The sequence below is a fragment of the Sinohyriopsis cumingii genome, chromosome 5, assembly GCF_028554795.1.
Source record: "Sinohyriopsis cumingii isolate HCF-2022 chromosome 5, ASM2855479v2, whole genome shotgun sequence".
In the NCBI taxonomy this organism is placed as follows: domain Eukaryota; kingdom Metazoa; phylum Mollusca; class Bivalvia; order Unionida; family Unionidae; genus Sinohyriopsis; species Sinohyriopsis cumingii.
In genome coordinates, this window is record NC_142965.1 from 73,118,983 (window position 1) to 73,144,571 (window position 25,589).

The 25,589-nt window shown below is 37.2% G+C and overlaps 1 protein-coding gene across 2 annotated transcripts; it reads left to right on the top strand.

Moving 5' to 3' along the window:
• Positions 1–649: 649 nt before the first annotated feature.
• On the top strand, positions 650–25,589 carry LOC149799439 (uncharacterized). 2 transcript variants are annotated; one of them, XM_089958784.1, is made up of 8 exons: positions 650–799; positions 1,337–1,680; positions 6,620–6,751; positions 19,167–19,329; positions 20,367–20,681; positions 22,166–22,367; positions 23,299–23,399; positions 24,012–25,589. In XM_089958784.1, exons 2-8 carry the CDS (start codon positions 1,631–1,633, stop codon positions 24,279–24,281), a joined length of 1,233 nt encoding a protein of 410 aa, XP_089814910.1. In that variant the 5' UTR covers positions 650–799; positions 1,337–1,630; the 3' UTR covers positions 24,282–25,589. The 2 variants fall into 2 exon arrangements, with proteins under 2 accessions (XP_089814910.1, XP_089814911.1); XM_089958785.1 differs by lacking the exons at positions 650–799; positions 1,337–1,680; positions 6,620–6,751 and adding an exon at positions 7,452–7,591.

A 25,589-nucleotide genomic window follows, 5' to 3' on the forward strand; every position in this document is an offset into this window, starting at 1 on the left:
ATATACACAAGTCGTCAAAGGTAAAAGAATGTAGTTTCAAAAGTGATATGACCGCTGTGATGATATTAGTTCTCTGCGACTAATACATTTTAGTATCTAATGATGAAATATTTAATAAGACGTGAGAACCTCTGACACTAGGTCCCAAAAAAGTTTAATTAATACAAATAAACCCGGGATGACTTCTGCTACTGACGTAATTGTTTCCCGGTAATCAGGTTCCTTCCTTCAGATAAAACACTGTACTTATATTTTGTTGAAATGTAACACTTCTCCAGGATGACCGCACCAACTCGCATCTTTCAGAAATAGCAAGTTGTGCTCACACTTCCACCCCGATTTTTCCGATTGCGCAATTGACATAAAAAGTCTAGTTTCTGTCAAATGAAACTAAATAAAGATGTGGGATTTCCTGAGTTACAACCTGGGCGCAGATTCATATGGAGCTGTGTTAGCCAATTAAACGCGAACATCACGTGAAAATTGCCCTTACTCAGGCCTCAGAAAGTATCCGATTTCCGAAGAGGAGAACTTGATTTATTATCAAGATTAAATAAGTTGAACACTAACACGATACTGACCCCAAAATCGTCTGGTATATACTTCCATGGGAGCGTATCTTTGAAATAATGCCAGAAAACTCTCAATGCAAACCGTATTGACGTCATCAATTATTTGCATACTTCCATTCATAAGCCGAATACACTCCCGAATCTACAGCACATGTGGACAGTCATTAGACTGAAGCCATTGGTTAAAATCAACAGTCAATACAGTCTAGTCCCTCAAGGTATAAAAGGTAAGTACATTTCGAGTAAATTTTCGAATATGTTAATATAAAATTTAGAAATGATAAATGACAAAGAATATCTATCTATCTATCTACCTATCTATCTATCTCTCTGTCTGTCTTCCCGTCTGTCTGTATGTCCGTCCGTCCACCACCCACCCACCCACCCATCCATTTATCCTTCCATCCAGCCATCAATCCATTCATCCATCCATCCATCCATCTATCTATCTATCTATCTATCTATCTATCTATCTATCTATCTATCTATCTATCTATCTGTGTATTTTCCTCTTAAATAACATTATTTTCAAATTATTTTCTTGTAGTTTATATATTTTAGAAATTATAATATAAAATATTAAACACATGCATGTCTTCGTTCATTATGATATTATAACGTCTGCAAATAGTCAACGTCCTTTTAGCCTTTTGGAAGGAGTTAATTCATAAGTTGCTTGCGTGTGCAGCTAACACAGAATCGCTATTTTTGTTTCATAATTGTTTTTGTTTCTTCCATGAAACGATGCCCGTGTTTATTCACAGAAATCGAACGGACTGCAAGAAAAGGGCATTGGATTGAATTTCATCAAGTCTGTAGAATCTTAGCGCATAATACGGATAAGACATAATTCCAGGGCATCAATATCAAAGAACCCTCTCTAAATAAGTGCTTTCGAGATTATCACTCAGCAGTTTGTCAGGACGCCTGGGGTCTGAAGAACAGTTTATTATAGATACGGTTATCGGTGAAGCTTGACGCCCGCTTCTCAAGACATAGACAAGAGGGATTAGGGATCTAGTCTGGATTAACATCATATTTTCATCGTCGAAAGGACAATGGGGTTTCATTTGTTAATTTCCGGTGTCATCTTAGTTTTCATGCATAGGTGAGTACTAGTTTTGTGAGTACACAGTCTGCGTTTATCATGTTTTTATCATCTTATTTTTTTTAAACTGACGAATTTATGTATGTTCTTTCTAGGTCAGTTCGTTGATGATGTAACATGTTTTGATTTAAAACAACGCAGACCCATTCTTTTACGGACATTTTAGACGCGCTGTTGACTTAAATGTCTATTACATTTTTGAGTATGTGTTTACTTAAATTATCGATGGTTTCTCAAGCATGGATATATTTTTCACATGGCATCTCTCTCTCTCTCCCTCTCTCTCTCTCTCTCTCTCTCTCTGAAATAGTATGGACTTGTTGTTTTCTAAATGATGAATTCGTAATAAAGTAACACAAAAAAGGACCATAAAAGACCTATATACAAATGTAAATTTAATAGCCTGCTTCTCGAATCTCGTTCATGTTCAACATAAACTGGGAGAGAATAGTATGCTGACATAATGTTTATCTACTTGTCTACACCACTAAACAATTAGGCTAGCCCGTTGATATCTCTACGCAACATTACAGATCGGTTTAGTCAGTGCGTTATTTCATGTTTCATTGCCAAAACTCGGCAGCAGCGCTAGATTCTATCTGAACCCATTACGGACATATATGTCTAGATATATGCATTGGTTAAAGACTGGCCCGATGTTAAAATCAGTAATCTCGGCGTTATGCACACCAGGCGTATAATGAGAAATGTTTGCTTTTTTAAGCTAAGGATGGACATTTTTTGTTCCGAAGAGCTTTCATTTTGGTTTATTAACAGATTATTTAGTAAAAGGGTGAAATTATACAAATGTATACGGTGGCCCACAAGAGATTCCTGAACTGAGGGTCTCCAACACCTGTTGATCGCATATACTACACCAGAAAGAAGCGGTGGGCGAATGAGCTTAGTTCTGGTTAGAAATATAACGACATACTGGATGACAAAATCACAGGCACGCACACACACACACACACACTATATATATATATATATATATATATATATATATATATGTATATTACCTTGTTTCGAGCATCTTGTTATTATTACTTGATCAACACATAGATTTATGTATCATAATAAATAAGTACTGTTCGATAAATAATGAAGAGAAAGTTAGCAGTGACAGCAAGCACCACAAATTTTGACGTGTTCAAGTATGTTTTCTTCCTCCATCCAGCGTCCGCTTCGGATGCGGGTGGTCGCGGGTAGGAACCCAAGAAGAATAATAACAAAGACTTATAAAAATGGTACTATAAGCTACTTCGCGTGGCGCTCAGCATTAAGATGTTAGTATTAGGATTGGTTGACCTGGTGTCAGGATAATGCAACTGGGTGGGACATGATGCTACGTGTCTGCAGCATGATGCCACAGTAATAGACATCACTATAAACTTCCACATTGCAGACGGACATCATAGCGATATGACTGGAATGTTTTAAAAGCTGCGTTAAAAATCAAAAGCGCACACACACAATACACACGCACATACACTTTCCTCGTCAGTAGAATGATATTCGATTTCAGTGCAGCAACGCGAAATTTGTTCTGCACGCAGTTGAATTTGACTGGGCTTCCCAAAGTGAATACATTATAATTTCGACAACTCCAACAACCTACCTGAAGGGTCGGAATTACTTGAAGAACACGATTTGTTTTACACTAGTTGTTATTGCCGGCGAACTTGAAAACTTAAAGCAAACCCAAACTTGATCTTGTTTTTGTGGGGTCTCCCTTTCCGATAGCATTTTGGGTATTCCTAACTGTACTGTATTGATAGTAATAATTCAAACACCAACAAAATAAATCATTATTTCTTAAAGCAGTCACTTGAAGCGTTTTGCTGTTCAACCAGAGACATTGTTTTGGTAATGACATGCCATTGAAATTCGTTTGTCTTGACCATATTCAACATAATCAAGACAATGTGTTAATCCAACTTAATTTGGATAGTCACTACACTGTGTTGTTATTTAAAGAATTTGAATAAGGTCACAACATTGCTTAGACAGTTGTTCTTGGAGTAATCCCCCTTTTGCAACATCTTAACTATTTATAGTTTTCATGGTTGCACTTACATGTTTACATCTATTTGAAGGATTTAGCTTCTACATATATATGAAATCTACTTTTATTGTTTTGGTTTTTCTAAAACACAGTTTTCGAGCTTTACCTTTAGTTGGCACCGCACAGTCACTATTGTGATGAGGCAGTGGCGTCACTAGGTTTGGTGTCACCCAGTAACAGACCTAACATAATCCTTAGTAAATTTTATAGACATTTTGGTGTCACCCCCTCTGATTGTGTCACCAAGTGCGTCTGCCACCTCCCGCAACCCCCTAGTGATGCCACTGTGATGAGGTGTCGTCAAATACTACTACATTCATGCTTTCAACAATGGTTCGTTTCTTCTGACACAGCTGACTCCAGATGCAGTATAGGAAAATCTAACAGTGCAACTCGTTAAGGTTTATCTATGTCAAATGGTACTGTATGAAGAGATACAGACAGAGTTGGAATAAACCCCTTTTCACCAGAATTTATGAATGATAAATTTATACAGTGAAATGGGGAAAATAATGCCATTCGCCACCTGCCTGCAATAATAATCATACTACTACTACTACTACTGCTAATAATAATAATAATAATAATAATAATATTCAGTGCCTTATGTATTGTTCAAGAAGTAAGATGAACCAGCAAGCAGAGGTCACCTATATACAAATGCCAGTTTACCCCTTTGCCATGGATGGTTGCTACTATCAGGTTTATCTATGTCTAGATTACACTGTTATCAATCGCTGCCGAATGCTTACATCACATGTTCTATCAAAGCTGCTGCACGAGAACAACTTTAACATTAATAAACAGTACCAGCTACTCACAACATTGGCATTTGCTTAATTGAAAACGTTAGCATGAATATAATATTATAAGCAGTTTTAATGAAGGGGTAAGGCAGGGTGAATCGTTTGAAGGCCAATACATGCACTGGATCACTGCTGCAATCACTGTCCGATTGCAATGAAAGGGAGAATTGATATGCTTATACACGGTAACAATTTCAACGATGCTTTGAGGAATCATCGGGCACCTGCTGGTTGCTATTAAACAACCTGGAACAGGTGAAGTATCGTTCTGCTGCATATGTAGTTAAGTTATGCAGCTTGGGTTCTAAGAGAGATAATCTTCTGGCAGAATATTTTACACATTTTATTGCCTGTTCCGACGAATATCTTAGTCGGCGAAACACGAAGATCATAAGGCCCGTCCTTCCGGCGTCGACTTTTGGTTAATTTTTGTTCACGGTAGTATCCCCTGTATTTGTCGGGGATCAGAGATAGACGATCAGGGAACTTGATGATCATTGTTAGCATTTCTGTGGTTGAATTGACAGTAAAGCATTAAAATAAAAATTGGTTGTGTGGAGGTCAACAAGTCAAATTTTAAAATTTTAAAATCACACCTGACAGTATCACACACACACACACACACAGATATATATATATATATATATATATATATATATATATATATATATATATATATATATATATACGGAAGAAAAACTTATATAAAGTGTCTGTCTGCAGGTGAATCTAATACAATCTTTCATATGCATCGGTGCAGGATATTAAATGCCACCGGAAGGCCATAATTTTACGTTATAAGCGGGGCTTATCCAAATATCTGACGCACACTTTTGATTCCTTGGGTGGAATTTTCATCTCCTACACTGATGTAAAATGAAGGACTCGTTCGTCACATTTCTGAATGAAAAATGAGAGTAGACCTAAAAATGGCGTATTGTTACGTAACTTTCAAACAAGTGAACATTGAACGTTTCTTTTCCTTCAGATAGGGGATAAAAAGTAAGGTTTACACTGAAAGATTCACCGTAAATTGCAAAAAGTTTTTTAAAACACGTTTTAGTTATCAAAGAACAGAGGTTAAGACGTCCATGATAATTGCAATACGCAGCGTCCGAATTGCGAACTGCAGATACATTGCGCAATGATACAAATGTTAACAGGTGCAAATTTAAAGTCCACTTTTTCTATAAGATATATCGTGACAAACAAAAACTAATGAAATAGTTATCGGTTCAGTTTTTATTCAAAATTGATTTACTCTGCAGAAAAAAATAACGAGAATAAGACTTTTTAAAAACAAACGTTCACAACAACGACCTTTTCGACTGGAATTTACACTCAAGAAACCGTACATGTTTGTAGGTAAATCAGTGCGAAACAGCTTGTTTGCGGGAAGTTTTAAGGTCAACCACTGCTCTCTTTAGAAAATAAATGTGTTTCAATTAACGCTTACATTAAATATTGTGAAAGAATGTTTAAGTGATGAAGGAAATCAAGACGTGATTGCTACAATTGATTTTAACGATAGTAATAACATCCTGCAAAAAGAATATCATACCATTTTATGGTCTATCTTTGACAAGACAAGGGAATAGCTTTCTTTCAGAGACGGCGTTTGCGTCCTCAGTTTTAAGATTTTGTTTGCCAGTTTCTTGAAAGCATTACAGCTGCTGTATACAAAATAAATCTTTGGCGAATATTGCTATGCACCTGATGTCTGTATCCTGATATGCTAGGGTTTTCTCACTTGGCTCTCGCAGTGGCATCGGCGTGAAATATTAACAGTCTTGTGTAACAGTTATTTAAAGTCATATATCTTCTACTTTGTTGCTGAATATGCTGAAATTGTAAGGTACGATCATCATATGTCTAATTTTAGTACTCTGGTACGGTATATCTCCCTACCTTTCATTATTCGTCTCAGTCTTTAATCTCAGTGATGATTAACTATAAGAAAGTTCAAAAATACATTAGTAGGAGAAAATGATTGAACCCATGACATATTATTTATGTGTTTAAGTTGATTAATGAATTCAGTACCCTTGCTTTTTCTCAATTTTAGCGTATCCGAAGCCGAGAGATTGGACCTGAACGCGTATGAATACATCCGAAAGTTCCAGACTCCTCTTGCACTCGGCAGTTGTCCTTCCAGAATGGTCCGGTACCATAGTGGCAAAGTCGTGCTAGAGACATGGTATGATGATATCTATGGATGGATATAAAAAAAAATTTCTATACGTGACACCCTTTCGTTTTGTACATCTCTGAAAGTAAGCATTGCTGTAATATTTGGAATACTCCTAGTTCTTTCTTCATGTAAATTTGATATTCGATGCATACTAAGCAAGAAATTTAAAGACAATGTCAGGGATATATATATATAAGTACCAACCGCTCCGGTGGCCAAGTCGTTAGAGCGTCCGCCTCGGATGCGGGAGTTCATGGGTTTGATCCCCGGTCGAATCATACCAAAGACTTACAAAAATTATTCTAATAGATGCCTCGCTTGGCGCTCAGCAATAAGAGGTTAGTGTTAGGACTGGTCATCCTGGTGTCAGGATAATATGACTGGGTGAGACATCATGCTATATGTCTGCGGCATGATGCCCCAGTGCTAGATATCACTACAAACGGCCACACTGCAGACATCGTAGCGATATGACTGAAAAGTTGTTAAAGCTACGTTAAAAAGTCCAAATCACACGCGCATACATATGTACCGGTATATATATATATATATATATATATATATATATATATATATATATATACAAACAGAGAGAGAGAGAGAGAGAGAATTACAAAATAATCTTCATAAGACGGACTCCGCGTGTGTTGTTGGGAAGATAATATAAACAAATTTCCCCAAAAAGTTGAAACAAAGCTTACTTTTATTGTCACAGGGTCCGATGCTCTGTCTTGGCATTCGGGTTGAAGCCAAACGGGATTCTAGAACAGTAGGTACGGTCAAACCTCTGAAGTCGCTGGAAGGTAGAAGCCTACTGGAAACAGTAAACTTTCCTCTGGAGACCAGGTGCAGTACGAAATAGCGATTCAGAGATATTACAAAGCTGATATAAGAAGTGAAATAAGTAATATAGTTATGGCCAATATAGGATCACCAGGCTTGGGGACCACCTACCACCCTCCACCCCACCAAAAAAAATATTTTTTTCCCCCGACGCATAATGGCTGCTACCATATATTTATGATGGAATTGAAGAAATACTATAGTGTAATAATGGACTAGTATGCTCTGAGCTGGCCATATTTATTGGTATGTGATTGCTGGCATAGCTAGAAAAAGCTTGGTAACCTTTCCATGTCTTTGGGGAATGCGATTTGAGTATTAGATCAGACATTATATTCGGATCACTACCAGCGAAAATGTTGATGGCAATGATACCTGCTTAAGAAACATCGATTACTGCAGATTCGTCCAGTGGGCTACATAGCAGACGGCGAGAAAATTTTGCTTCTGAGATTTAAGTGTCCTTTTGTTTGAGATATGAGCGAGTAGGCTGATTATAATTGCCGCTAATGCTACCTAGTTTAGATTGTTTCTTTCATAGCACCATACAGTCTACTTGAAGACACGATGTTTCCACAGTGCTCGCTGGTTCAACGCTTTTATCAGAGTACAAGAAACAAATGTCATAAGAGAGACTATGACCGATATGAGAAGGATCAGATCGCTGTTGGTATAATAGGATGTTTAGTGACTAAAATGATTTTGCTGGCTTAGACTAATTTACTAAACCAGAGTTATCATTTTTTTCTGAAGAAAGATTTGTATTAGGAACACAACTACGTGATTACTAGCTTTCACGAACAACTGGATTACATCGCCACTACGATCAATTACATCACTAAGAAAATATGTTGAACGTAAACTAATATATGTCCTGCCTTAGAAGAGTTTTAAGATCATGTACAGTTTCCATGCTCGGACAAAATATCTAGCTTGCGGCTAAATGTATCTGAATTAGAGAAAGGAAAACTGAAGCAAGATAAAAATGAATGGCTTTGACTTTGCGAGAATGATGGCAGCATATGATTGCGCACACAACACTAAAGTACTATTTCCAATACGCTGGAATATGTAAGACATGACCTATAAGTACAAGCAATAAAATCTTTAAATAGCACATGCATGTAAGTCAAGTACGCTCGAAAATAACTTTCTGAACGTCAAACGAAAATATGGAGCACTTTGATTTTTTCACATAGGTCCCTATGGAACTGAGACACTCCAGACGTGTACTAGAAGTAGGTTATAAAAAACCTTATGGTGAAAAATCATTATCTCATTTTGTTAAGGCCTGTGAAGAAGGCACCAACATTTTAAGTTCAGAGTCAGCATTTTATTTTCTCATGACAGCAATACATTTTTATTTTTCATTTCAGTCTACAGTTTTTCTTGCTATCTCGTCTAAAAAATATATAAGGCACAATAAGGGCTGTGTTGTTTTATTTTCTGGCTTGGACAACCGCGATACTGATTAAATTGCGCGTGACCGTTGTCGTAGGATAGATGTTGCCAAATTTAAGCAGTGTTATCTCGGGGTTATAGTTAGAAAGAAACCTTATTTTATGGTATTCCTTGTTAATGCAAAAGAGGTCCCTGAAATGTATTGGCTTGGCTTTGACGAGTTTTATTTACCAGACGGAATTTTTGAGATAGGTAATATTCTTGAAAACACAGTATAATGTTTCTCAGAGTATAGGAGCGGCAGAGTAAACCTTCTGGTATGAGGAAGTACGTAGAGCCGGAGCAACTACACGGTCGCGTTCTCCCAGAAAATTGGAAAAGAATTATTTCATCGCGAGGTGGCATTAAATATATGTAAGGCAATTACTAACAAATAAGAGCAGGACATGACACCATATGAAAGGAAGCAAGATATACCTACAAAGGTTTTGTGACCATATGAAGATACTATACTTTAAAGTCAAGAGCCGTACGAGAGAGATATAATACAGCTTTCTGAGAAATTGTCTGCAGAGGTTTATGAGGTAGCACAGTTCTCTTACGAAATGAAGAGCATTATTGTTGCAGTAGATGATGGTATTGAACTGTTATCTGAAAACGACCAATTACTAAGACAAGTGCCAGAAAACGGCGTACTTACAAATTTTGAAGCGGCAAGAAATATAATGGCTAAAGTTAACAGGAAGTGGGTAAAACATAACGCGAACATTTCCTGATTATGCGACACTTGAAAACAACGAATGAGCTGAAAAAGGATTTTAAGCAACATGCAAAAAAGGCATCGAGAGCAACATACGAGTACGGCCGCTAAAACAATTGACTACATACCTCTTCAGGTAGCAACTTCGTCGCCGCCAGTAGTGATACTAGAAAACTACTGGATAGGAAAATATAATGAAGTGGAGTCCTTTAAAAGCACATCAACTTGCAGTAAATGAATATATTAGGAAGCCTCTAAGACAAAAAAGAAACAAAAAATGGGACAACTAGCACTGGAATCAAACACCATAAAATTCACCAGAGCGTGACGCACTACTAAAATTGCAAGCAGCTAGTAAGCAATCTGGCAACTTTGGTACATAACTTTAAAACAATGTCTCAAAAATACTAGATGGCTTGCTTAAGCGAAGTTTACTTAATGATTCGTAATACAACGTTGTGTGCAATGATTTAATATAGTCACGTCACCGACTCGTCTCCTGGAGTGGAGGTTGGCACAGGGCAACGGAAGTAATTTGGCAGGCAGATAAAGTAAGCCTATCGACGCGCTATGATATTGCTCTAATGTATTTTGAAAAATTGAATTTATTTCAAAGCGTGATAGAGAATAACAATAGTCAGGGATTTTACCTCAGCAGATAACGTAGGAACTCTGCTAACTATAATTACTGACGCCTATAATGTTGTTGATAAAGCAAGTGAAATAAAGAGAATGATGGAGGAGAGATTCCGTGTTGCAGACAACATACTTATTGCACCAAATTATTCTACAACCAAACAAGAAGTACGCTCAGGGATGGCTCCCAATATCTGCCGATGTCTTCTGCTTGAATTCAGCAAATAAATAATACAATAGGTTATGTTTACGTCGGCGAAGTAATCAGCTTATAAATAAATTGTTCAGCAGCAGGAACATCATATGACACACGAGGCGGCCTCATTCAAGTTTGAAAAAACCCAACTGTATTCATAATGCGCCACCTGGATCACTTCGCTTATTCACTGTCCTATTAACAATGTGTATAGTTCACGAGAAGTCGCTACCTCTATTACAGACCAATGAAGAAACGACGTGAATTTAAATAATGAGCGTGTAACATTTTACTATCATTGTTAACACAAGATGTAATTTTGTAATTCACGTTAATAATTTTTAGACAACACCGATTAAGTGCAAGAAAATCAGTGTAGGATTTTTAAAGATCAATATTTGATTCGATAGCTTGTGTGTTGCCAGGCATAGCAAAATCAAAAGGTAATCTGATGTTTGCAAAGAGGACCGTTACAGCTGCAGCGAGTTTGGCATGTAAACAGATCACAGAAAACATTTCGCCAACACCAGACGTCAAAAAGGCTATTAGAGAAATCAAGCCAATGAAAGAGGCTGAGAGAGTTATAACCACTGCAGCCAAAACGATGTCATCAACACGCGGTCAAGAAATTATGATCCAGCTCGGTAAGTGATCATAACCTGCATCATTGTCTAACTGATTAAATATGCTGATGGATTCTGGTCTAAAATGAAGTTTTATGTAACACAGTGGTATAATTGTGCTCTCTATATAATCTCCTAAGTATTGTAAGCTCTTTGACGAGTCTCTTATTGGTGGATCTACTGCATAATACGAGTAATTGGAATTCATGAAAAGGGACTCGCATCAAATGAATAAAGCTGGTACAAGATGAAGTGACACGAGAGTTGAGGAGGTTTACTTTCTTCATCATAAAGCTTTTCTTGAGGTCAGAGGATGTTTGCAGACAGCTTCTGCTCGCCTGCTGATTTACCAGGAAATGCAAATATAATTTTGGCAAAACATAGCTGGAGTTATTCAAGACGGACGCGATATCAATTTATTAATCAAACAGTTGAAGGAATTTGGAACTATATGCTGCTTTCAGTACCATTATTAATTTAATTTCAATGATGAGTGACTACGGCAAAAGCGCTGAAACAAATAAGGTTGGTATAAAGAGCAGCGGTAAGCATTATATTTAAGCATGGTACTGAGGTTCTTATCGACGCTAATTCTGTCATATCAGGACCGACCTGCTGGTGTCATTCGTGCTGCCATAACTAATGCGTTTATTAATTCTGAAAATCCTGGCTACAGTATCGGGTTTGCTGTGCGGGGTGGTGACAAGGACGGTCACAACCAATTTTGCATGATGCTGCCTTTAGTTCTGTACTTGAATGTTATCTTGCTAGAGATACTATATTCGGCGGCGTCTAGCACCCACTGATTCTGCAACGAGCTGATCCTATCACCTACAAGCATAGCCAAGCAGGGTTAGACGACGGACAATTCATTTTTAGTAAGCTATTTCTTTTGGATGTCAAAGGTCACGTCCCCAATTTATCACACGCTAGAATGAGATAACTTACTTTCTAGCTGTAGAACTAATCTTTACTTCGAGCAGCTTCGCGTGTAGGAAAGGTTAACATTTGTACCAGCTCAGTTGTCCCTGACATGCCGAACAAACACATTGCGAGGTGCCAGGACATATTGTTGTAGTATTTCAACTTGAAGCACGAGATAAAGGTCAGGAAACAAACAGCCACGTGCTTCATAACATTGGTTTGACTCGCATTAAAGTCAGAGTCAGTAGCACAGTCTTCCGACCGTGAAATCAATTTTAAATATACTACATCAAAATAAACATTATGCCAGAGCGTACTTTACGCTTCAGGAAGCTATGTAGTAATAATGAAGATGTTTTCAGTTTAACTCAACTATCACCGAAAGGATTGGTCAGTTTGTATCCCATATTTTATTTTGATATTTCAAAACACATGGAAGACCCATAAGAATCGATGGCAGGTATTCCAATGAAGTTGTATACATCATAATTAGTTAGTTCAGCAAGTGCTGCTGCGCTAAAACTAGCATGCTTTTGCTGTTGTAACGACAGATATTTTTTTTTACACATGATGCTGACATTGTTTGTTAATTTAATGCCAACGCAACATCAATCAGTTAAGACGGCGGAACACCTGGAAGCAATCAACTGCGCCTGGGACAGCACCTTTTTACGCTTCCAAAAACCAGTACAAGAAACACTACAGGCAAAGATCAAACATGAAAATTATCAACAAAACAATTATCTAAATTTCGCGGTTCACCCCCACCCCCCAATCTTAACTTTCCTTACGGCTTTGGATCCGACAAGTTTGTCTACACCTGTCGATCAGGCTTTCCGAACAACTTTTGTCGTCTAACATAGACAAGCTTATGGTGGCAACGTACCAGCACGACAAGATAAGAAAACAGTTGCAGGAAGGAAAAGGAGTCATATTTTATTTGTTTGCAGCGCAAGGTTTAAAAAAAAAAGAAAAAAAAAAGGCGTCCTTGCCCTGTAGCCACTCCATGGTGCTGGTGGCGCATGTGATCTGGTTCCACACTTCCGTGCAAAATAATTTTACTAGAATTCAGGACGCTGCCACCTTTGGCTAATGATAGGGTATTATTGATTGCGTTCAGCAAGCAAAGGGTCCTTGTGATCACACGTTTAGTCTGCAATTCCAGTATGACGGCACCGTGGTGCTGTTCCTAAGATGGCAGACCTTAGTGGCGAGCGTATCTCAGGAACATTTCGTTAGCAAGAAGTATCCGCAACATTTCTTTCACACCCTACAATCAACTATTATTTCTACACTGTCAGCACTACAGAGAAATTATACTTATTTGACGAATGTAGTTATCTAGTGAAAGATACATTCTTTCGTATTCGTCTAATATTTTTTTTTGCTAACTACGCCCTTGCGCTTTACAGCCTTATTTTACACACCTAGCGCCAGAAAAGTGTTTCGAAACGTGTAATCAAGCCCAATAAATGTATGTCGTCCTGACAAGTTTAGTTTGATGAACGTATCACGTTATTTGTTCATATGACTAGTTAACGCATGCCAACTTATTTAAAATGAGATATTTCCCGGTGTGTAATTAAGCGTTCTCTATGTAATTTATTCGTCGTAGTCACGAACAATGACAGATTTGTTTTCATTGGAGTCATACATTGTATCAAATGAAGTAATATATTTTGTTAGATACTATTTCTATATCGAAGACACCTTCTTGCATCTGGCATAAATACTTGAAAACATTGTAAAATTTCACAAAAGTCCTGAAATGAAATTTCAGTTGACACTTACTGAGGTGCAGCCAGCAGGAAAACGTAAAATACAGATGTGGCTAAAACCACGGTTAAAACAAAATGAGGATTTGAACAAAGATGTTGCGGATAAACTCTACGGAGACTCGAACCCAGGTCCGCGAATTTACCCGCGGACGTGGGTTCGAATATCCGTAGAGTACGAATTAAAAATTCTCTAACCTGTATAATAGTATTATTTGTATTAAATATTAATTATGTCTACTATTATCAAGCATTCTTCAATATAATCCAGAGATAGCAATTTTCGTTCTGTCTGGTGTATATTTATAATTCTCAGTAAGTAATCCTATATACCTTGATTTCTTTCATAGGAATGCGGAATGACTGTGTAGATAGATGAGAATTAATTATTAGGTCGTCATGTGAGTGTGTCTCCCACGCACGAGTGCATGTAACACCGATTCACTCGCATCATTTTTTTTGGTGATGCGTGCTTAGTCGTGATGGAGTATGGTCTGGTATGTGCATATATAGTTGGTGTTAGTGACATCGAAAAGATATACCTTCTGCATATATATTCAGTGGCATGTTAGTTCGATGTCGATTTACTCTATCTGCATAATAACATCAAGGACTGCGACTACATTTGGACAAATATTCTCAAATCAGACGTGTCGTCAATAAAATCAGTACAGTGGCAAAATTAGTATTGCAGATTGTGTCTCCACGTTTTTCCCCAAAGAATTACTTCTTATTGATCACGCTAGATACTGACTACCGTCCTAGGTAGGGAGATCTAGCATGCATCGGGAAAATAATGTCAAAATGTGAAAACTTACGTCATGTGCTATTTAAAATTTATGCTGATTTTTAGTCATTGTTCGTACCATTATTAAACACAGATTGCGGCATACTAACCCTGACACATTAAAATATCAGGAACACGTCCCTTGTGACTACGATAACAAGTCGTCTATATCAACAATACTCAAAGTATACCTATAAAACTAGACGCGGCAAAAATGTAGGGAACATTTTATACAGATCCTGGTAGGAGACGTTAGTTGTGTTAATCGTATTCCATCTACTTAGAAAACTAACGAAAATCAGATGGCAGGACAAGGTACCGAACAATGATGTGCCCACTCAGGCTGGCATGACAAGCATCCACACCATTCTGTACTAGGCGTAACTCCGATGGGCTGGCCATGTTGGCATGCCGATAGAACGGCTACCTAAGAATGTCTTCTGTGGGGAGCTACAGCAAGGCAAGAGATCTCACGGTGGTCAAAAAAGGGTTAAAGGACACCCTCAAAGCCTCGCTGAAGAAATTAGGCATTTACCCTGACAGCTGGGAGAGTGTCTCTTCTGATCGATCTGCTTGGCGCAGTCAAGTTAATGCCTGTGTGGCAGCCTTTGAGCGAAAAAAAAACAAACAAACAAACTGGTGAACGCAGCTGAGAAACCTGATCTGCGAATATCCAGAAACATTGATTCCGCAACTTACAGTCAGCAACCTGTACATCCATGTCCTCACTGCATCAGACTCTTCCGGGCCCTGCAGACGACAGAGGTAACTTCATGATGTCTACTTGTGCTGGACTTACCAGCAGCCACTTGTCGAAGGAAAAGTCAGCGATCATCGGCATGTCACATGTCGATGTTTGGAATAAAAGTTGTATGCCGCTATCATGTTTTGAACCCATACGTCCTATTGATTGTTTACGTGTTTGAAAACATTCAAGACATCTGCTTGTAATATTACAGCTTATATCCTGGCTGGTATTATTCTCGATTGGGGCTATCTTGAGTCGCAGAGCTCACGATGGCAAAAATTCAACTGGGATTGCTCGCTGATATTGACGTGTATAAGAGTCCATGGTGGAATTTCTGTCATTTCAAAGTTATACGCTGTAGCCGTTAATAGATATATGTGTCGCTACGATATGACGCAAGAAGCCAAAATATTTTACGCATCAAGAGACGAATAATAATTATAGTTGGCTTTTATCACAGAAACTTCTGTGGAAATACTTTGTTGGATGCAAGCAACGAACTGTAACGAAAAAACATTTCACGATACAGGTAACGTTTTTGTGGTGGATCTCACATATCCTGTTGAGCTACACGACACACACAATAAGTATTGTCTTTCACCAAAAAGGCGTGAAGGTAGATGATGCAGTACTAATTTCCTTTGAAAACACATATAAAATTGTATAATGCCTTATCTAATTACATTTTTGCTTCAACAAGACTCGTTACGTTATTCACTATAAAAGGCTGACACAGTGCATATACTTAGGACCTCAGCTAATCAGAATTCACCGCGTCGTGAAATTAAAGCAAATAGATTTGCTGCGGTCTTATATTGACTTTAGTACGAACAAACAAGCAGCTGCAAATAAAATGATTTTGAGTTTGTTTTCAAGATGATGAAATATTCTGTAATTGGAAAGGTTATGGAAAACATCAGGAATAGAGTTAGCATAATTATGTAACTAATATATGACATAGTGTGGTGTGAGAAGGTAGTGGCAGACCCTGACATTGGCTCGATAAAGATAGTTTATTATAATTTGGTCGCGATCCATATGAGAATAATAATATAAAATTTATGTTGGGTTTACTGTACTCGAGCTTTCATGGTATTTAATGCCTGACTTTCTTTATAATACATTTAAGAAGAACTATGACGACTAAGCCATATACGAATTCTCATTTGGAATTAGGTTTCTGAATATTTACGACGACTTATTTGCAGTGCGAGACAAAATTGTTTTTTTTCTACTTGCATTCGCGATGAAAGTACTGCGTGTCGTAAAACTATGGTGCCTGCAATAAAACTCACAGACAAGTTCAAGGAACAGGTGCGGAAAAATATCTAAGATGACTTCTTTAAGATTGGACATCTATGTCATATTTACAATAACGTTAAATAAAATTAATCTCTCCGTCGACGTTTACAAACGATATATCCAAAAGGATGTGTCAGCACGCTGGCTTACGGCCGTTATAAAACTAAATTAGATGACATGGCACCAAATATTTGATGATGTCAAGATGATTTGGGGCAAAACGAAAAACAGTGCTAAATAGTATGTACAAAATATATTACAAGCGTTATAGCGGGCGTTATTGCCATTTTAATAAAATGTTTTTATATTGCATGTACAGCAAATGTAGATGAAGCTGCGATTTGAACCTAGCAATTTTCATGCTTTTGCCTTGGTGGCGATCTCTTTTGTTCTTCTGCTTTTAAAGTTGGCATAGCTACTGGTCACGGACGGTTAAAGCTGCTTTCATCTCATATATTAACTATCTTGCAATTTTCTTGTTGGGTCACTAACACGAGATTTTCCAGACTAGTTGTGCGTCGCATTACCATTTAAGTGTTCGATTACGAAATCTTCTGGTATGAGTCCGCGATGTGCTTTCATTATCTTGATTCTAAAATATCCCATTTTGTCGGGTTGGCTTGTATGAACACCTATTTTATACAACATTGTACATTTGTTTGTAAGTGCTAGAATAGGCATCGTCAATATGCGGACCTTTCGAAGGTAACATAATGAAAGGAATCCATTAAGCGCGCAAGAAATTTTTTTTCTCCAGAAAATATGTGCTCGTATCGCGTGCTAGACCTGAAATATCTTTTAGTTTCCATGGCAGCTTTGGAACATTTCGTAATCGCTTTTTCGTACTTCACCCGGTCTCCAAGTGAACTGCCTTGGAGGCTGATTTAAGACTTATCTTAAGTCATTTGTTTCACTTAGCCCTCCAACTTCTACTGACCTCGAGAGCCATGTTCAGTCAAAATGTAAGCCGATCTCCTAACTACTCTGGATTTTCGGTTTGGCTCCAGACAAAATCTTGTGACAGAGTGGTCAACCCTGTGAGACACCAGGCCTTTCGACAACTATCTATGCTAAGACTTCTAGTTCTATATAAATAATATAAATAATCAGCTTTGGAACATTTCGGAATCGCTTTTTCGTACTGCACCAGGTCTCCATGTGAACTGCCTTGGAGGCTTATTTAAGACTTACTGTAAGTTATTTGTTTCACTTAGCCCTCCAAATTCTGCTTACCTCGGGGGCCGTGTTCAGTCAAAATGTAGGCCGACCTCCTAACTACTTGAGATTTTCGGTTTGGCTCCAGCCCAAATCCTATGACAGAGTGGTCAACCCTGTGGGGGACCAGGCTTTTCGACGGCTATTTATGCTAAGACTTCAAGCTGTATAAATACGTACGTTGTCAAGCTTGTAGGTAGCAAAAACAGTATTATTATATGTCATCATCTACTATAACTTTTTATATAAATAACAATATAAGCAATTCTAGATGGCAGTATAGTAAATGAGCTTTCTAAACTCGCCTGCATGTTTTGTTAAGAGCAAAATCACTTTTTTCCGAAAACAGAATGACCGGATAACCCTTATGTTCATTCTAATGGCGGCAATTGGCCTTGGCGTCATCTGTGTCTCGAGGAAAATGATCATAGTCTGCGGTCTTAGATTATACAGAGAAAGCATATACGTATATGCACTTTTATAAAATGATGCAGGTAAACTATAACTCTGTTTTAACATGAAGAGACAGTGCTATTTTAATCAATAGATTATACGGTTTGAATGTTTTCTCACAATGAATTGCTAATGATGAGAGTTTACTTCGTATCTAAAGTCTTTTTTGAAGTGATTGTTCGTTTCTCCAACAATACACGTGGTGAATGTCTTATGATCATTAGTTTGCAACTATAAATCTTGATCTGATATTGATATAGTGAATACTTCTAGTACAGATGCCAAAAGCTTACGCATACATGAATATTAACTTTGAAAAAGGGAGTTTCAGTTAACAAAGTTTGTTGAAACCACACTTGCATAAAGGATGTAATTTTTCTTCTTCATTGTGTGTCCAAAATGGAAAGGCTTAGGTATAAAACATGTTTAACTTTACTACAGGCAACATAAAATGCAATTTAGTATTAGGTAGTTTTCATTCATTAACCAAAACAAAACAATTCTTTATTATATTGAGGGGTACGTCTTTTGATTACGTGGGCACTTATAAATGCTTTACGAAATTAAATCTTAATGTCGTTATCGAATAATGGTCGCATGAGAATTTGAAATGTAAGGCAATGTTTCAACACTTTTAGATCTGAAAAACACCTGAGATAGATAAATAATACAGAGAAAAGTAATGAATTGCTCACATTGTAGTGAAATTACTGAACCAATGTTGAATTATTTCCATGGATTTTTAAAAATATTTTCAGTTCCTTTTCTGCCGGAAACCAGGGGCAAGGTTCATATGCAAGAGAAGAATATACACAGATGTCACTAGTAACAAACGCGAGTGAGCTGCTTGACATCATAGGTCTCTGTGAAGGCAGAGCTGTGTCTTACATCGGCATTCTGAACGACGGCGAATGTGTTGAGGTAAATACCATATATGTTGTAATTCGATAATGATTTAAATATCCAAGTTTACAAATTGTGCATGAATTATACATTAGGTTCCGAACACCATCAACACATAGCATGACTCAAGCTTGATTCAAAACAATGCAGAAAATGTATGATTATATTAACTCATTCGGCCCCAGAGGTTTTTGTCGTTTTTGCCTGAAATGTGCGTATGAACGAGATTTGGGGTGCTATTTCTGAATACATCGTAATACAGCAGTTTTCAACAGATTATCCATGAGAAACATCAATTTCCATTGGTTATTTTGCTTGCGCATGAGCAGAAGGGTAAAAGTTGGAGTTCTTTTTTTTGCTTAATAGACCCATCATTTTCGTATGGAGACCGCAATTTATTCCAAATGCCCACCTTATCCTAGTTTTTGCAAAGGTTCACCTGTCTGTGTGCAGTTAAGACCGGTATGCCTTAGATCTGAGGCCAAAAGGTCTAAAATCCGGACACAAAATCGCATTCCGATCTCGAGCGAATTTTGGGTGGAAAAAAACCGGGTCCAAAAAATGAGCTTTTTCTCTCTGTATTTTGTAGTGCAACTAGAACTTCCAGATTATTTGATATTATTTTAGAGCTATATCTGTCTGCCTTTTTTTATACCACCCACGTTGGTCTGTCTTAAATGGCCTTGATACTGCATGGCTTTGAAGTAGGGTACAGCCTCATCAAGCCTACAGACGGGATCGGGGCCGAATCGGGTAAACATAGTTCGCTCGAACTACGGCTCTCTGGAACTGATTTGCTATGTCCCTGGTGGGTGTCTATCTATCCATCTACCAGACAACTTACGGCTTAAGGGAGTTGGGGAACATGCTTAAAGTGATGATGATACTTGCGACAGAAGAGGTTTGATGCAAGTGTTTTATCACCAATTTATCCATTCAACATCAAATTATTTGATTATCAAAGATCCCACTTAGCATAGCTAATACGAAATAATTTCTCTGTCTGTCTATCTGTCTGTCTCTCATTTTCAGTTAAATATTATCATCTTTTTCAGACGGAAATATCAAAGTTGGTGACGTTCTCCAAGAAGCACGTAACTCACGTGTACAAGGAGTTCTACCGAACAAAAGTCGATAATTTAGTTAAGGACAGGGAGGAAAGGAGACACGAAGTTTTCTCTCATTATACGGAGGACAGTTTTTACCTCAATCACATTGGACATGGTGGATTGGAGGTCATTCTGGTACAAACGCAGTTTTCTAGCAGCAAACAAGCAGAATTCGCAGCGGATTTTCACATGGATTCATTTTCACCGTCACGGAATTTGGAGATCATCGCCAAAGTAGCTGGAATCCCGAAGAAAATAATGGTAAAGTTTTTGTTTTATCACTACGGTTCAGCCTTTCCGCAGTTATCTACAAATTTATGAACGGCTGGACAAATAATAAATACCTTTCTTGAACATGTGCTCCTGTAAAATATATGTGCTGGGTATCATTTCTGATTTATTACCGATTTGAAAATTTAGCAGAGGAAAACTCTGAATGTATGAGATGTCAACATCGATAGTTTTGCTTCGTCATCGTAACCTGACGGGTTCTTCTTCAGTTTGTCAGACAGGATAAAGCACGAACTGCTGAAAGCTAGTAACTAGTTCACTTAAGAGAAATTACAAAAGCATCGACATCATGCACGTTGGATTTTTGAGAAGGCCAGAATTCGAGGATGCAGCCATATTATCATATTATGCAGTTACGTAGCGAATATATTTTACTACGTTTATTGTAAACGTATTTACTATGACTACGTGTATTAACAAGGAAGAAGAAATTATGGAAAACTGAAAAAAAAAATACTTTCATTTTAAATTCACGACCAGTTCCTCTTTAAAGAAGAAAGTTGTCGTCTGCTAAACCATCGAATCGGTAATATATCAGAAATGTATTCTGACGAATGCGGTCGTCATGACCTTTGCTTGAAGGAGAAAGCGGTAACTGATTAACTGGATCACTTTCTGTTAAGGAAGAGAGCGATATATTTTTAATTGGATGACGTTCAATTAAGGAAGAAAGTGATTATTGTTTGATTGGATGACTTTCAATTAAGGGAGAAAGTAATTGCTAAATTGGATGACTTCCACTTGAAGGAAAAAGTTTTTCATTAAAACAAAGAACATTAATGACACATTTGAAAATATATTGAATTATAAAAGTGGCCAAAACTCTAGAATAATAAAGACCTACTGACGTAATTATATGTGGCAATTACACATGCCGTACTAGTAATGCATCGAGTTTTACGGTCTCGTTCCTATTTGTTATTCGATGTTTTTGCAGACAAAATGGAAGATTCCAAATTGTTCGGTTCATGGTGAAATAAAATGGAATGGGATGGAATATTTTCATCCGTTATGCAAATCATTATATCCCCATTTGTTTTTTTTTGAAAAATAAGGACACGAAAGACTATCATTAATAGTGTCTAACATGACGGTTGCTTATATGTTTGCGAAGCAATGCCTCTCACTCGACTTGAAAAGCTAAACTGTCTCTGTAGAGCCAGTCATGTTTGAACTAATTTTTATAAACATTACAGATAAGACTGTAAATGTCAGTGAAAGATTCTTATTTATTTCTACGCGCTAATATAAATTAAGTTTCTTAACCTGAGCGAACTATGGTATTTTCCACGTTAATGACCTGCGGAATTCCTAGTTTGTCGTCGGAGATAGGGTGTACGGAATGATACGATTGGCCAGTCAGATTCTGAGAATTTATATGAAAGAGATCAAGCATATTTATGTACATCCATTACGTTTAATTGTGCACGTGATTTCTCTTTTCGGTTTTTTAGGTGATCATGCTTTCCACTTTGTCAGCCTCACTTACAGAGATCCGAAAATATAAAGGAAGCGAGGGGCTAATAGAAGCTCTCAAACTGCTAAAATTATTGGAAGGGCGCATGCGCTGGAATGTTCGTGGTGCTAGTCGACATAAAGAGCAAACAACAAAACCTATTAGTTATGGATTCGTGCCTTTTATTGAGACTTCTAAAGGTGACTTTGTGTTTTCATGGAATGAAGAGGAAGATGTATGTATGTATGTATGTATGTACGTAGCTAGGTATGTAGGGTTGCATTTGCATTTACATCTGGATGGTTTATACACAAGAAAGTGTGTGCAATTAATTTCTAAATTTACTTATTTTTGGTTCCAAAATTTGTTATTTAAGAATTTAAATTGATCTTTTGATTTCAAATATGCATTTTAACAAGTTTTCTATAATGTTAATTGTACCAAACAATTAAATTGAAGTTTGGACATATACGAATAAGGAATTCGGCTTCCTCTTCTTCTTGCTGTTCTTTTCCTTTGTCTTGTTTAGAACTTTCTTGCAGTTTGGGTTATTTTTGTTCATATTGGTCTTGGTCTTCGTCTTATTATTGTTCACCGTTTTGTTTTTGTTTTATCTTCATTATCATCATCATCATCATCATCATCATCATCATCATCATCATCTTCTTCTTCTTCTTCTTCTTCTCCTCCTTCTCCTTCTCCTTCTTCTTCTTCGTATTGGCCACTCCGGTGGCCTAGTGGTTAGAGCGTCTGCCTCGGGTGCGGGAGGTCGGAGCTTCGAACCTTGGTGGAGTCATGCCAAATGCTTGTAAACGGTACTAAGATCTGCCTCGCTTGGCACTCGACATTAAGACGTTAGTGTTAGGACTGGACGGCCTGGATTCAGGATAATGTGACTGGGTAGGACATGATGCTTCACAGTGCTAGACATGACTATAAAAAAACTGCCACACTGCAGACATCGAAGCGGTATGACTGAATGTTAAAGCTATGTTAAATGTCCAAATCACACACACACACACACACACACACACACACACACACACACACACAAACGCGCGCGCTTCTTCTTCTTCTATATCAATAGAACAATATCTATACAGGTCTGTAAAGGAAACGTTTGATTTTCAGCTCCTGTTGGACTTGAAGAAAAGGCTGCGTGGAAAGCGGTTTGTTTGTTGGAGATTGAAGCTCACAAGCTCTATAAGGCGGGAAAAAAACTTTTGAAGCCAGTAAGTGTCGTATAAATATCATCACCATATCAAAAAGTGATCATGTAGGAAGTTTCTCGCAGATATAAATAAGCTATTTTAATCGGCATTCGTTTCTAAAGCTTTACATAAGGTTGTGTCGTTATCCCATTCGACTCCAATAGATCCTCGTTAATTTAAGACACCGCGATATTCCTCTGCTTATGTCAACTTTGCAATGAAAGAACTGGAGAGTTCACATTTCTCCTTCGATTTTAAACCTTTTCTTATGCTCCTACTGATTGTTTCATTTGCAAACTTGTAATTATACCACTATCTAATATACATTCGATCATCTAATTTTTAAAGGTAGCTGTTTCCCCTCATGAAAATTGGTTTTTAGATTTGAAGCAAAACAGAAATACATGTTCATGTAATTTGAAATTTCTATTTACATCACCAAGTAAACATACGACGGTGGGATAGAGGAGTAAAGCGTCTTTCCGCATTGATAAGTGTTCCTCACAGTCAAAGTGGAACTGCGTTTGCAAGGATGCACGAACACCGTAAAATTAATGAAATACAAATTTCTGAGCCCGATTAAAAATTAATTTAAGATTATAACATGGTAAATATGTTTGTTTTTCTGTTTAGTGTAAAAGTGTCGAGAAAAGAAAAAATCTTCCTCCGGGATTACGACGTCCTTCGTGCACGAACATCACACGTTTGATGAAGGATGCCAAACTCGAGAGATCACTGTTACACGACAAGCGCTCACTCTGGTACTGGCTGACAGAGGAGGAAAAGATGAAGTTGGCGAGCGTTTTCTCTGAGAAACTTTCCTCAGTACAGACTCAGATTAACATAGAGACCAAACAGTTGAAGAAAATTAAGAAAGGCCTTGACTTAGAAACTGAATTTTAAATATGTTCTCCTTCATGACCTGTGAAACAAAACTACTGTGAAAAAAAATAACACCAAGCGAATATTGATGGGTCTTTAGCGGAAAAGGAAGAGAAAACGAATTTTTTGTTGCATTAGGTTTCATCGATAGTACTCTAGATTTCAATACAACTCAGCTGTAATTTTAAACAATAGGGTAGGTAGCAATGGAGCAAAGGATCCCAAGTCTATCCAGGAATATAAAGGTTGGAAAGACTCGAAAGATCACTGCACGCGCATTTCATTGTAATTCTCTGGTCTAATTTGTACCAGCAGATCGCTGATGTACTACTTCTTTGGTGACACGCTATATCTATTTTATATCGGCTTTTGTCAATATAGCTATCACTCTCATTATGTTAATTAGCTGTATCCATTAACTAGAATGATATTTCGATATCAAAAGACATTGATATACATGTAATTGTTCATTATCATATATCTTTCATACTCGTTTGTTAATTGTATAGCTTTAAGGAGATAATCACTATGTTAGAGATTTGAAATGGCATCATCTTTGAATATGTTATTATGTATTTTATTAGTTGCCACATCATGTTGAGTTTTCATTTTAATGTTGTCTCTTTATTGCACACACCCACCTACCCACCCGCCCACACACATGCATACACACACACACACACACACACACACATACATATATATATATATATATATATATATATATATATATATATATATATATATATATATATATATATATATATATATATATATATATATAAAGAGAGAGAGAGAGAGAGAGAGAGAAATGGGTGGGGGACATCCCATTAAATGTGAGATGAAAGGTGAGAAATTATTTGATAATGTAGACAGTGTGTCGACAATCGCTAGTGAGTTCCTAATCTTTTCTTTTGACTTTAACTTTCGAGAACTTTGATACAGGAATAACTGTTTTCATCATGTAATATATTCAAAAGTGTACGTGTTTATATTTGTACCTGAATGCATGAACACGAAAGAATGTGTTTAAATTTTGATTATTTGATTATGTGATCTTACATCACTGAAGGTGTGTGCATGTGGTAGCAAGTTATACTAATTTATTTTAACACTAAACCGAATTCATATAGCATAGTCCCAGATCTCCCGTCACATAATGCTTAGGCACACCAGGATCTAAGATAATTGCTTGATATCATAAATGAATCGAAAAATCTGGATCGGATCGGAGCATTCTACATTTGGTTTTACATTAAATATTTAGTAATAAAAAATGCTCTTTGCTAAAACTTGCATATTTCCGTTATTAAATAGCTTTGTATATGA

Excerpts from the sequence above, each read along its gene's own strand:
- LOC149799439 (XM_089958784.1), top strand. The coding sequence starts at position 1,631 with ATGGGGTTTCATTTGTTAATTTCCGGTGTCATCTTAGTTTTCATGCAT. Across the intron at positions 20,682-22,165 it reads GAATCCCGAAGAAAATAATG|GTGATCATGCTTTCCACTTT; the intron begins GTAAAGTTTTTG and ends TCGGTTTTTTAG. Across the intron at positions 23,400-24,011 it reads GAAAAAAACTTTTGAAGCCA|TGTAAAAGTGTCGAGAAAAG; the intron begins GTAAGTGTCGTA and ends TTTTCTGTTTAG.